General features: G+C 39.2%; 1 protein-coding gene across 1 annotated transcript in view; it reads left to right on the plus strand.

Moving 5' to 3' along the window:
* The window catches only part of LOC146797039 (myosin-4-like), a 37,227-nt gene that overhangs the window by 8,899 nt on the left and 14,915 nt on the right, over nucleotides 1-13,413 (plus strand). The window contains exons 9-27 of the mRNA XM_085629648.1: nucleotides 124-222; nucleotides 729-832; nucleotides 973-1,111; nucleotides 6,543-6,661; nucleotides 6,780-6,929; nucleotides 7,016-7,186; nucleotides 7,268-7,574; nucleotides 7,688-7,767; nucleotides 7,926-8,013; nucleotides 8,119-8,236; nucleotides 8,541-8,664; nucleotides 8,759-8,895; nucleotides 8,987-9,242; nucleotides 9,330-9,572; nucleotides 9,658-9,834; nucleotides 11,607-11,752; nucleotides 12,220-12,310; nucleotides 12,423-12,812; nucleotides 12,893-13,019. Of these exons, the coding sequence (XP_085485774.1) occupies nucleotides 124-222; nucleotides 729-832; nucleotides 973-1,111; nucleotides 6,543-6,661; nucleotides 6,780-6,929; nucleotides 7,016-7,186; nucleotides 7,268-7,574; nucleotides 7,688-7,767; nucleotides 7,926-8,013; nucleotides 8,119-8,236; nucleotides 8,541-8,664; nucleotides 8,759-8,895; nucleotides 8,987-9,242; nucleotides 9,330-9,572; nucleotides 9,658-9,834; nucleotides 11,607-11,752; nucleotides 12,220-12,310; nucleotides 12,423-12,812; nucleotides 12,893-13,019 (3,066 nt within the window). The remainder of the gene's footprint in view (nucleotides 1-123; nucleotides 223-728; nucleotides 833-972; nucleotides 1,112-6,542; nucleotides 6,662-6,779; nucleotides 6,930-7,015; nucleotides 7,187-7,267; nucleotides 7,575-7,687; nucleotides 7,768-7,925; nucleotides 8,014-8,118; nucleotides 8,237-8,540; nucleotides 8,665-8,758; nucleotides 8,896-8,986; nucleotides 9,243-9,329; nucleotides 9,573-9,657; nucleotides 9,835-11,606; nucleotides 11,753-12,219; nucleotides 12,311-12,422; nucleotides 12,813-12,892; nucleotides 13,020-13,413) is intronic.

A 13,413-nucleotide genomic window follows, 5' to 3' on the forward strand; every position in this document is an offset into this window, starting at 1 on the left:
ATATGTATACATATATATATATATATATATATATACACACACACACACACACATATCCCAAACGAAAAAGATATATATATATATATATTGAGCAATTTATCATAAATTATGCTTGCATTACAGACCTGCTGGAAAAGTCCAGAGTCACATTCCAGCTGTCAGCTGAGAGGAGCTACCACATCTTCTACCAGATCATGACCAATAAGAAGCCAGAGCTGGTCGGTTAGTATCTAAAATGGTTCAAATCTCCCTTTATCTGCACTCAATAGAAGTATCTGTTAAAAGATGATATTTTAGTAGCGTAAAAAAAAAAAAGAAAAAACACTGTGGTTCACTGAGTCCTGTTTGCTAGTGTAACAGTCAAAGAGAGAAAAATGTGTAACTCAGTGAATGATTAATATGATTTAATCAAATTGTCTAGGAGGCAAAATATTGCAGAATTGATATTAAATTGTAGTAAATAAAACATGTGGCCAGAAATCTAAATTCTGCATTGGTGGCTTTCACTAACAAGGTCAACATGTAAACGGACGGATTAATCAGCACTTGCAATCATTATTGACATATTTTCCATTTTTATAATGGAAATGCAGCACCCATTGATGCCTGCAAGAGTTTTTGATAAAAGTACAGCAAACAAATGGAATTCATGAAAAGGTAATTATTTACGCGCTTTTCAAGTGTTTTACTGCATTATTTAATGCATTCTATTTTTTTCTCTCCAACAGAAATGCTGCTCATTACCACGAACCCATATGACTACCCAACCGTCAGCCAGGGTGAGATTGCGGTGAAGAGCATCGATGACGAAGAGGAGCTGCTGGCTACAGATGTAAGTGACAATGAACTGGGGCTTCCTCGCCTACTCACCCAAACCTGCTACAAGAAAGGGGTGTAAAAGTTACCATACATGGTCATCCAATTAAGTTGAGTCTCTCATTCATAAAATACTCCCCCCTTATTTCACGACAGAGTGCCATCGATATCCTGGGGTTCAACCAAGATGAGAAGATCGCCATCTACAAGCTGACAGGAGCAGTCATGCACCATGGAAACATGAAGTTCAAGCAGAAACAGCGTGAGGAGCAGGCTGAGCCCGATGGCACAGAAGGTAGGGCATGCTATAACCCTCATCTTCGATAATAGCATCAGACTTTAAATGCATTAATTTTAAGAGGATTAATCTCATTATTCAAAGTGAAACTGGCCTTACTGTAGAAAGGTCAACATTAGAGGGGTAAGGAGAAACAACTGTATAACTTCTGATCAGTGTGAGTTGCAGAAATACACTCCCCTAGGCTGAAAGGGTATCCTGCTAAAACATTACGCGTTCTGGGCCCGATGTACAAATCATTTTTACTGTTGTAAAAATCCCAATTCAGGGTTTGCGACCGTAAACATACTTTTTAGGTCTATCCAGACAGGGAGTGAGCTTACAGTGGGCTAACAGCGTGCCCATTTCCTACCATTTATTGGTTTTATTGTCACTCTCATCTGCTTGTTTCTTCCTCAATTGTTTTCCTTCTTCTTCTTGTGTTTTCCTCCCGGTGGAGCATGGCCTCTTTGTGATCCTTTGGACTGGGTGACGTGTATCCTGTAACTTCTCACATATAACGAGCTACCTTTTCCTTTTTCTTTCAACACCACATGAAAGTGCATGTGTTTACTAGCTCTCTCAGTCTTGTGCTGCTTCATTCCTCCCAACCTCCTGCACTGTGATTCTCCTCACCCCTCCCAGATTGTCTGCAAAGGCACAAAAAGAAGAATATTTTTGCTGGGGTATAGCTGAATAGCAGACTTTAAGGACTATTTTTATTTAATCTCCTGCATTCTACATATTGCATGAAAGCACGGAAGGACAGGCTCTTTGTAGCACCCAGTGAGCAGGTGTCTGAAGCAGAAGGTGTACTTAGCATGACACTTCTCCTGGAGGCCCCTAAATCTGCTCCCAGGGCCACTGCAGAGGAGAAAATGGCTGAATCTTGTGATTAGTAAAGTCGGCCTTGACAAGCGTTTCCCTTTACATTCTCAGGGGGCCAGATGTATGACCCATTTTTGCATGCGCAAATGGGTTAGCGACCCGTTTGCGCATGCAAAAACTAATAGGGCCATGTACAAACCCTATTTAGCGAGTCGCAATTTATTTGCGACTCGCTAAATAGGATTTGCGACTCGCAATTAGGAAGGGGCGTTCCAAGGGCGTCCCTTCCTAAATGCGACTCTCTACCCTATGTAAGAATGTTTTGTGATCGCAATTACCGTCGCAAAACCATCACAATTTACCGCCCTCTTCAAGAGGGTGGTAATGCACTTGCAAATGGGAAGGCGTCCCCAGGGGACCCCTTCCCCTTTGCAAATGCAACGCAAAATATTTTTTAGGGGCAGGCAGTGGTCCCAGGGACCACAACCTGTCCTTAAAAAATGAAACAAAAACGTTTCATTTTTTTTTTTTAAATGCATCCCGTTTTCCCTTAAGGAAAACGGGCTGTATTTAAAAAAAAACATCCTGCTTTATTGAAAAGCAGTCCCAGACATGGAGTTCTGCTGAGCCCAGCAGGCCACCATACATGGGAGGGCCAGCCATTCCTAATGGGGTCGCAAATTGCTAGTGCCTCATGAATATTGATGAGGCATGCAATTTGCGACCCCATGGGGAATCGCAAACAGTGTCTCCGACTCTATTGTCCATGCCATTTAGCGACTCACAATTGAGCGCAATTTGCGAGTCGCTAAATGCCCCAGTCGTTCATCTGGCCATAATTCCTTACTCTTTTTAAATTCTGTTCAAAGTTTCCCGAGCGAAAAGTATTTGAAACAAGCCATGCCATTTAAAAAATGTAAAACATTAAATTCAGTGTACAGTTTTGAGATACCATAAGACAATTATTTGCCTTTCTTTCAGAATTTGGAAATGTTTCTTTGCTTTTACTGTTTTTAAACAATACTTTATAGACAAATGTTGGCAAAGCCAACAGTTTGGCACACGCATTTTAAAGGCGAGATTTATTGCCTTTGCCAGTGCTTGTTTAAATGTACTAATCCCATTTTAATAATCTGTAAACTTTTACTGATTCTTAAAATGGGATTGCAAACCCATACTCATTTGGTATATGAAAGGCGCTTGTTGTAGGAAGTTTCTTCCAAGTATCAAATCGTTGTGCGACGTATCAATGTTTTGTGTTTGTAGTAACATCGAAGAACTGTTGGCTACCAAATTGGGGTGGTAATATATTTGCTGATGGGAATTAAAAATATAATTGGTTGGGCAGCGGTCCTCTGGACCTCTGCCAACTCTCAAGCAAACTTTAAAAAAACCGAAATCTTTTCTTTTTAAATGCAGCTGTTTCCTTTCATGAAAACAGGTTGCATTAAAAAAAACTGTACCTCATTGAAATGCAATCACAGACATGATGGTCTGCTGACGCTACTAGACTACCATACTTATGATGGCCACCAATTGGAGTGAGTCGCCTAGCTTATTAAAACATCCGGCCCACTCTGATTTGGAATGTAGCAAGCGGGCCTATTAGTACATAGATCGATACATTAAATTATTCCCCGGTTGCAAAAATACTGGTTGCAGATTGTGACTAGATTTTTGCGACCAGCAATTAGTTCATCTGGTCTACTGTGCCCTTAGTATGCACAATATTTACATACTCACCTGCCCCAAAATAGTATGATTCTAAATGCATGAGAGCATATAGTCAATTGAGCCTTAGTGGCGTTTGCCACGGTTCCTGCTGAGGTAGCGCATGCGCATAGATTTTGTAAGGTAATATTGGATAATAGGAGGCAAGAGGTTAATGTAGCAAACGGAGAATGATTGGTAGCAGTGGCTGAACTAAGGGATTCACAGGAATTTTAGACTATTGTCAAGATGTGTAAGCTAGGCTTTTGTCAAGAAATCCTAATTAGCTGTCACATAAACACTGCAGCGTGGGTTAACCATTTCTCAGATGTTTATAGTAGGATGGAGCGTGGATCATCAGCTATCCTGTCTGAGCCTAGAAAATCTCATCCATTTAAGTTGGACTTAAAATTAGAGGAGGTTAAGGAAGCCATCAAACTTAGACCAGGCCATAAGGTTACCGGACCAGATGGACTGCCGATAGATTTAAAGAAGTGTTAATGTGGAATTATGGGCTCCCTTATTGACCAACGCTTACAATAACCTGGTTAGCAATAACCCCCCCAAGCTGTTGTTCTTTCTCGATAATAGTACCAGATTTTGAAAAAGGTAATCAAATCAGGAAATCCCAAGTGCTACTGCCTGCTATCACTCATTGGTACCACAGTCAAGGTAATCAATTTTCAATTGGGTGTGTGCCTTGGCTCGTAGTAATAAGATTTTACATCCCGCTCAATACGGATTTAGAAAGTGACTTTATACAGTCGAGCAGTGCCTTAAACTCCACCTTATTTTGAGCAAATACACCATTGACAAGAGCTGTCCACTGTACCGAGCTTTCATGGATTTGTTGACAGCCTTTGATTCAGTTAAGCACTCTAAACTGTGTCAGATCTCACTGAAACGGGGCTATGACCATACATTGGTTCATTTTTTGCACTTGGTCCATGTTCTGATTCATCAGAGTCATGGGCTAGTCACGTCACCATTACCTGGCTAAAGTCCACCAGAAACATATGCAAGTAATTAAGGGCCTGATTACGAGTTTGGCAGTCTTGGAGTGGACCGACACGCCAGCGCCCCGCTCCAAGACTCCAAACCTCTAGTTAGTCCGCCTGCCGGATTACGAGTTGTAATCCTGGCATGCGGTCCTGCAGCGGTGCTTTTCTATGGCTCATAGGAGAGCCTTAGAAATTCACCGCCATAGGAGCGCCACAGCCCGTTCCTGCCCAGATAGAAATGCACAATGTCGTGCATTTTTGTCCTTGCAAGAACAGGGGGTGCAAAAATACATGGAGACCCAAAATGTTCACCCCTGCATGCACCCCACGTGCACAGAGAAAATAGGGGGCCCTGTAGGGCCCCAATAGTTTCCTCACTCCAGCAGGATTAGGATTCCCAGACGGTTGCAGTGGTCCTGTGGTGGTCCCAAAGCCTTAGTTGTAATGTGACGGTTGGCCGCCAATCTGGCAGTCCAGGGACGGCCACCACAGGTTCAGCAGTCCGATGGACCGCCAAACTCGTAATTCGGCCCTAAATCTACCACGCCTTTCTAAGCATATGGGCCTTATCCCACATTTTGAGATCTATAAATGACAGAGAGTTCCAACTGTAGCCTATGGCAATGGGGTGTGGAGATTTGCAAACTGTACACATTTATTGATTGAGGAGAACCATTTTTGTAAGAGGGTGTTAGATATCCTCTTCAGATATTTCCCATGAGGAATTAGGTCTCAGCTACATGGAAGATCACATTAAATTGGCACCTTTGGCTTTGTGGTTTCAGTATAGAGTAATCCAGAGCAAACCCGTAATCATATCATCCAAAAGAACTGCCTAAGCCTAGCTAAAGCTTCTAGTATTCTCTGGTTGGTTGATGCATCAGACCTTAAGTAGAATAAGCTTTTCCCATCTATTTGACAATCCATCTTTAATACTTGCACAAGATAAGAAGGCAGTGGAAGCATGGTATATAGTGAGGAATCACCCCAGGAGGAAAAAGGCTGAAATCATGAAACCAGCATTGAAAGAATGAATTTCCCTGAAGCTGGACACGGAAATGACTTTTTAACAGTGTTTGGTGCTTGGTAGACGGGATAGGTCATTACTGGTTTTTTTCAGGTCATGGACGATTGTTTATCTACTTTGTTTTCCTTTTGGCTATCAACATTCTCTGTCTACTCAAATTTGTCAATGTGATGTGGTCGGTACTGAATTCCTCCTACATTTAATTGTTTTCTCAATTCTATGTAGTCTTTAATACGTTTTTATATTTCATATTTAAAACAATGTAATTATGTACAATGTAGAGCAACCTATCAGCATCTTCAATTATTAAATAATGCAGAGATTTGTTTTAGAGTTATATATATATTAAACCTGCAGTTTTTTCTTGGAAAAGTGTGCTATGGTAATTTTATAGCTTTTATATTTTTAATCTTTATTTCATTACATTCTCTAAATTTCAATGAATCGACTTTTAACTCTATATTTTCTTGTATGTGTGTGTTTAACATGCAAATAAAGTTTCTTTGCCTGACCCACTAAACATACCCATCTAATGAAAATGTCATATTAACAGTGCGAAAACACTCCTATAGATGATCAAATTAGACAAATATGCACTTAACCAGCCTAATAACACCGATGCAACTACTACACAGACAGAGCCACAGACACATTAATGTCACAGAATCTTATTCACTATGAGGGAGCAGGAATGTTACGGAAGTGAAGAACCAAATTAAAAAAACAAATTTAAGTGGAACTGGAGACAATATGTGTAGCTGAAAATCATATCAATTATTATGTGAAACACTTTAAAAGGTCAACCAAAAAAAGTAGCAGAAGTGACATAGAAAATTTGTAATATACAGAGCAGAAAAATAATACCCATCTGTTCTACCTTTAGTTGCTGACAAAATTGCTTACCTGATGGGTTTGAATTCAGCGGATTTGCTCAAAGCACTGTGCTACCCAAGAGTCAAGGTCGGCAATGAATTTGTCACCAAGGGGCAGACGGTTAATCAGGTAAATATGTTTTTTTTGCATGTGTTTATCAAGAATACTGATTGCTTTTTATGAAGAAAAATATCAGCAAATATTTTATTGAGTACATTGTTTCAAGGTCAAATCTTTCCTTTATCAGGTCTATAACTCCATTGGCGCACTCTCTAAGTCTGTCTATGAGAAACTCTTCTTGTGGATGGTGATCCGTATCAACCAGCAGCTGGACACCAAACAAGCAAGGCAGTACTTCATTGGAGTCCTGGATATTGCAGGGTTTGAGATTTTTGATGTGAGTTTAACATATTTAACTGTAGAATCATTTTGATACTATAATCGTAATGAATATCTACTCACTGAATGACTGTACTGGTTTAGTTCAACACCTTGGAACAGCTGTGTATCAACTTCACCAATGAAAAACTGCAACAGTTCTTCAACCACCACATGTTCGTCTTGGAACAAGAGGAATACAAGAAGGAAGGCATTGACTGGGAGTTCATTGACTTTGGTATGGATCTCGCTGCCTGCATAGAACTTATTGAGAAGGTGGGTAATTTTATGAATAATGTTCTAGTAATACTGGTCACAAATATGTAAGTGCTCACCCATAAATTCTATTCCTTTCAGCCCATGGGAATCTTCTCCATCCTTGAAGAGGAGTGCATGTTCCCCAAGTCTACAGACACCTCCTTCAAGAACAAGCTATACGACCAGCATCTGGGCAAGTGCAAGAACTTTGAGAAACCCAAGCCAGGCAAAGGAAAGGCTGAAGCTCACTTCTCCCTGGTACATTACGCTGGTACTGTGGATTACAACATCACTGGCTGGCTGGAGAAGAACAAGGATCCATTGAATGAATCTGTTATCCAGCTGTACCAAAAGTCATCCCTTAAAGTTCTGTCCATGCTTTACAGCGCTACTGCAGCAGAAATCGGTAAATATCATGCTACATTGTATGAAAATAGTAAAAAATGCAACAACAATAAAACTAAGTCATCTTGACAGAATGCCTGATGCATGTAATACTTTGTTACTTTCAAATCTTAGAAGCTGCAGCTGCTGCTGGTGGAAAAGGAGGAAAGAAGAAGAAGGGCGGGTCCTTCCAGACCGTGTCTGCTTTGTTCAGAGTAAGTGCAACAGAAAACTGTACGTCACTGAGGTACAATTAGTCCTGTGACACAATATATCCGACAATACTGCTTGAGAGGTGTTTGTTTCACCCGATATTTCAGAAGTGGGCTGTCATGTTTTTAGTGTGTTAAACACTTGTATTTCCCTATTACAGGAAAACTTGGGCAAGCTGATGACTAACCTGAGGAGCACTCATCCCCACTTTGTGCGTTGCCTGATTCCCAATGAGACAAAAACTCCAGGTAGAGTGTCATTTTGATGATTACCCATTCATATAGTATTGGAGTATCACTGTGTTGCATAAGAATGTTACGTGAACTGATATGGTCTCTACTCTCTGTCTGTAGGTGTAATGGACAATCATCTGCTGATCCATCAGTTGAGATGTAATGGTGTCTTAGAAGGCATCAGAATTTGTAGAAAGGGATTTCCAAGCAGGATCCTCTATGGTGACTTTAAGCAGAGGTAAAACGATTGCAAGTAACACCTGCGTGAAATATAGTTGAATATATCCTGTCGTATAGATAAAACATGATCTTATGCTAAAGCTGTAAAAAAAGCAAGGTATCACTGGTTCTGAATTTCTTACTATTCATAATATTCTTTAGATTGTAAATCATGTATTAACGTTATCCTATAGATCAGTTACATACAATTGTATTATAACAGTAACATTAATCCCAGAACTATGTTAAGTAAAACAATGTAGCAACACATTTTTCATTTGTGAACTGACTGTAAAACTAAGTTTAATCATAATTTATTTAAGGTACAAAGTGCTAAATGCAAGTGCTATCCCTGATGGTGCCTTCATTGACAGCAAGAAGGCTAGTGAGAAACTGTTAGGTTCCATTGATGTTGACCATACTCAGTACAAGTTTGGCCACACAAAGGTAGGAAATTATACATATATATATATATTTGATTATTAAAATAAGGAACATTAAGAATGCCAGTAAGTGCTCATCATCCACTTCTTCATTGAAGGTGTTCTTCAAAGCCGGCCTCCTGGGTACCCTAGAAGAGATGAGAGATGAAAAGCTGGCAGAGCTCATCACCCGAACCCAGGCCGCCTGCAGGGGATTCCTCATGAGAGTAGAATTCAGGAAGATGATGGAAAGAAGGTATTTATTACAATTCACAGCTCACTAAAATCCATGATAATGACTCAAACTGAACCTTTCATAATATATTTGTTGTTTTTACCCTGAACAGAGAATCCATAATGACCATCCAGTACAACATCAGGTCATTCATGAATGTCAAAACCTGGCCGTGGATGAAGCTTTACTTTAAGATAAAGCCTCTTCTGCAGAGCGCGGAGACAGAAAAGGAAATGGCAAACATGAAAGAAGAGTTTGAAAAGACAAAAGAAGCTCTGGTAAAATCTGAAGCAAGAAAGAAGGAACTGGAGGAGAAAATGGTTGTCCTTCTTCAGGAGAAAAATGATCTTGCATTACAGGTTCAAGCGGTAGGTGACAGTTCATAAGTCAAAGGCAACTAATTATACTTTTACAAAATAAATATTAAACACATTTTGTATTCAATATTTCATTAGGAAAGTGAAAACATGGCAGATGCAGAAGAAAGATGCGAAGGACTCATTAAAAATAAGATCCAAATGGAAGCTAAAGTGAAAGAGCTGACAGAAAGACTTGAAGATGAGGAGGAAAGTAATGCAGAGTTGACAGCAAAGAAGAGGAAACTGGAGGATGAATGCTCTGAGCTCAAGAAAGATATCGATGACCTTGAGCTCACTCTTGCCAAAGTAGAGAAGGAAAAGCATGCCACAGAAAATAAGGTAACTGTACACAGATTGTTTACATTAACAAAAATATAAAAAGTAACTGCATCTTAAATTATTTGTATTCATCTGAATGTTTTAGGTGAAGAATCTCACAGAGGAAATGGCAGTACTTGATGAAAACATTGCAAAAGTTTCAAAAGAGAAGAAATCTCTCCAGGAGGCCCATCAGCAAACCCTGGATGACCTACAGGCAGAGGAAGATAAAGTCAGCACTCTGACCAAAGCCAAAACCAAGCTGGAACAGCAAGTGGATGATGTAAGTATACATTTAAAAGGAAAGTGTTTCAAAGAGCATGAAAGGAAACCTTAGGTTGAAGTTTCACATTATTTAATGGCATACGGTCCTTTAGAAAGACTTTCTTTAATACTATTTACCACTATTTGCAATAAGATTCTGTCACATTGTTACATGTACTACCTTAAGTTACATAAAAGACACATAATTCTACAAATGCTTTTATACCACTTGTGCAACATTGAGAGAGTCTATTTGTGCAGCAGCCCACATATTATTTCAGGGAGAAATAGCTAAGCGCAAAACAATTCATTTATGTCATTGTGTGTTAGAGTAAAATATAGTTAAAACTCCTACATATGGATTCCAATTACAGGCAGCCAGAAGAAGCAGCTGTAGGTTTTCCGTGTTGTCCTTTGGTACTCCTGCTACTGTCCTTACTAGTCCTAGTCTCACTGGCCATGAAAGGAGCAGCATGAAATGAAGGCAAACAAGGCTCTAGGAGACTTCTATTCTGTGATCTTTCCACACCTACTCAATAGGAGGCGCTGAGGAGCTTTGTTTCGGAAAGTGGGTCAATCCTTGATGGCAGAGAGGATCAAATAGTGTGTGAAACCTGTACATATTGCTTAAAATTTGGTGAACAGAAGATCATGTGCTCACACAACGTTGAATTGGTTCTAAAAATTGTACGGTACTAAAAGAAAGATTTCTCCCACAATGGGCACCTTTTTCGAGGTTGAAAGAGCATCTGACTTAGTACTAACTGATAAGAAAAAATCGTCTATTAGTATGGTAGATAGCAGGACCCATACAAATCTGTACACTTGAAGGTTCTGCTGTGTTGTCAAACAGATTTAGTGAGAAGTGTTCAATTATTTAATTGGTCATGAGAATGAATCAAAAGTAATCCTTTACAAGCTTCATAAATAATTTATTTATTGAACAGACTCTACATTAATTAATGATATATAATGAAAATATAACACCTTTCTCCTTAGTAAGGTAAAAATATCTTTCAGTTGTACAATACCTCTGGGTAACTTATTACCACCTAATTTCATGCTCCAGTATGAAATTACTCCATATGAGCAAAGTATTATTGAATCCACGACAGGCAGAGTAAGTCCGACACCCGGGTAACCTGAAGCCATTATTTCAATTTACTATTACATATGATGCAGTCTAATTTTGGCCTCTACCATGCTCAAAACTTCAACAATGGATATTTGAGAAAAATTTAACATTTTTACAGCGATTGAGCTAAATCATTTGTGCTCATGCTTACACACATGCACACACCCACCCACATAGAAACAAACCTCTACCACCTTCCACAAATCTAACAAATAGTTTCTCTCATTTTGGGTGATTTAGCAATGCCTTTATAATCTCCTGGTTGAAACATTTTAGCCAAAAATAGTCTATTTCTGACAGGGTTCATGTCATTATGGATCCTGACATCACATAAAAGAGCTAAACTTATCTCATTCACACAATATTAAGCCTGCTCAATCAGTGTACATGGGATTACTGCATTCCAGATAAGCCTGATATCACAGATGTTAATAAGCAGATGTTAAAAATAGAGCGCAAAATATTGGATTAAGCAAACTCTTTCTGTGAGCACCGATGAAGATGAAAACAACTACATTTTTCAAAAGCACGTCTGCCAAAATAGTACACAATGTACTTTTGGCCAATATAGCAGTATGCCATCACTTTGTAATGTTCATGAAAAACTGAACCCTATTCATCATCATGGCATTTAAGATATGAATCTAAATACTCAGCTTGAAGGATCTTTGGAACAAGAGAAGAAACTTCGCATGGACCTTGAGAGGGCCAAACGGAAGCTTGAAGGTGACCTGAAGCTATCCCAGGAAACTGTGATGGATCTTGAGAATGATAAACAGCAAAGCGATGAAAAACTGAAGAAGTAAGTACATGTAAGGGGGATATAAAGCTATATAATTTCAATGTGTCAATTCAAATGCAGGGAATTTGCAAGACTGGGGATTAGAACAAGAATGACCAACATGATTTTTATAGCTTTCTAATAACATTTTTGGTAAATTCCTTTACTGCAAAATGCTTAATTCAAAGATAGACATCACTGTCAAAGGATAGTAACATTGTGAAGGTTGATATTGACAATGATTTCTGTTTTTCCTCTTCTCTGTCTTCAACCTTGTCTCGCATAAAATGTTTTTTTAATAGAATTTGTTATTTATAAAGAAAATCAGTCACATTTAATTTATGTATGAATTTGTCTATTGTAACTTTTTATTGTGTGATTCATATTAAAGTTTTAATATGGCTAAACTAGCAACTCTGAAGCAGGTCAGCATAACATGCAGACTAGAGCCTTACATATACTAACATGCATTTATTTGTGAAATTCAGGAAAGACTTTGAATTAAGCCAAGTTCAGAGCAAGATTGAAGATGAACAATCACTGGCAGCCCAGCTTCAGAAAAAAATCAAAGAACTCCAGGTACTGACTTTAATATATAAATTGTCAGATTAGTTAGCATAGTGAGTATAGCAGAAGTGGGGAATGTTATCATTAGAATGTCATTCTTAGAATGTGATATTTCATTCATCAGGCACGCATTGAAGAGCTGGAGGAGGAAATTGAAGCTGAGCGTGCAGCTCGAGCGAAGGTTGAGAAACAAAGGGCTGATCTCTCCAGGGAACTTGAAGAAATCAGTGAAAGACTGGAAGAAGCTGGTGGAGCCACTTCAGCACAGATTGAAATGAACAAGAAACGTGAAGCAGAGTTCCAGAAACTAAGGCGAGACCTGGAAGAGTCCACTCTTCAGCATGAAGCTACTGCTGCTGCCCTTCGTAAGAAGCATGCAGACAGTGTTGCAGAACTTGGGGAACAGATCGACAATCTGCAGCGTGTCAAGCAAAAGCTGGAGAAAGAAAAGAGTGAATACAAAATGGAAATAGATGACCTTGCCAGCAACATGGAGAATGTATCCAAATCCAAGGTAAGCCAATGACAAGTAATCTTCTGATCAGTAAATATTGTTCTCTAAAGACATCTAATTCAATTCCTCTTATTCTAAAGGCAAACCTGGAGAAGGTGAGCCGTGTACTTGAGGATCAGCTCAGCGAGATTAAGGCCAAAAATGATGAGCATCAACGTCTTATTAATGACCTCACTACACAGAAGGCACGCTTTCAGACAGAAAACGGTAGGAATTTCAGTTATAACTTGTGTAGGAGATTCCAGTTTGTTCAAGTACAGCACACACATGTTCATATTTACACCAAGATTGTACTTACTAAGAACAATTCAGAGCTGTGCAGAGTCACTCTGTTTAGAGTAAAAACCCTGCCTGTAACCACAAGTGACACTAAAGACTAGCCACTGGACCACAGTCAAGTAATGCATTGTCTCACTAGCATTCAACAAGGGACACATGCCCAACCTTTGTAACAGGTTCCATATATAAACCAAGATGTGCCACTCTACTATCAGTCACCATCAGTCTCATCAGAAAATGGCCACAAGTGCATGTACACTCTATAGGTGCAGTTTTGGGAATAATCTAAAATCCTGAAAGGTCACAATAGGTTATTAATATT

This window comes from Triturus cristatus, chromosome 10, assembly GCF_964204655.1.
Source record: "Triturus cristatus chromosome 10, aTriCri1.1, whole genome shotgun sequence".
Lineage (NCBI taxonomy): Eukaryota > Metazoa > Chordata > Amphibia > Caudata > Salamandridae > Triturus > Triturus cristatus.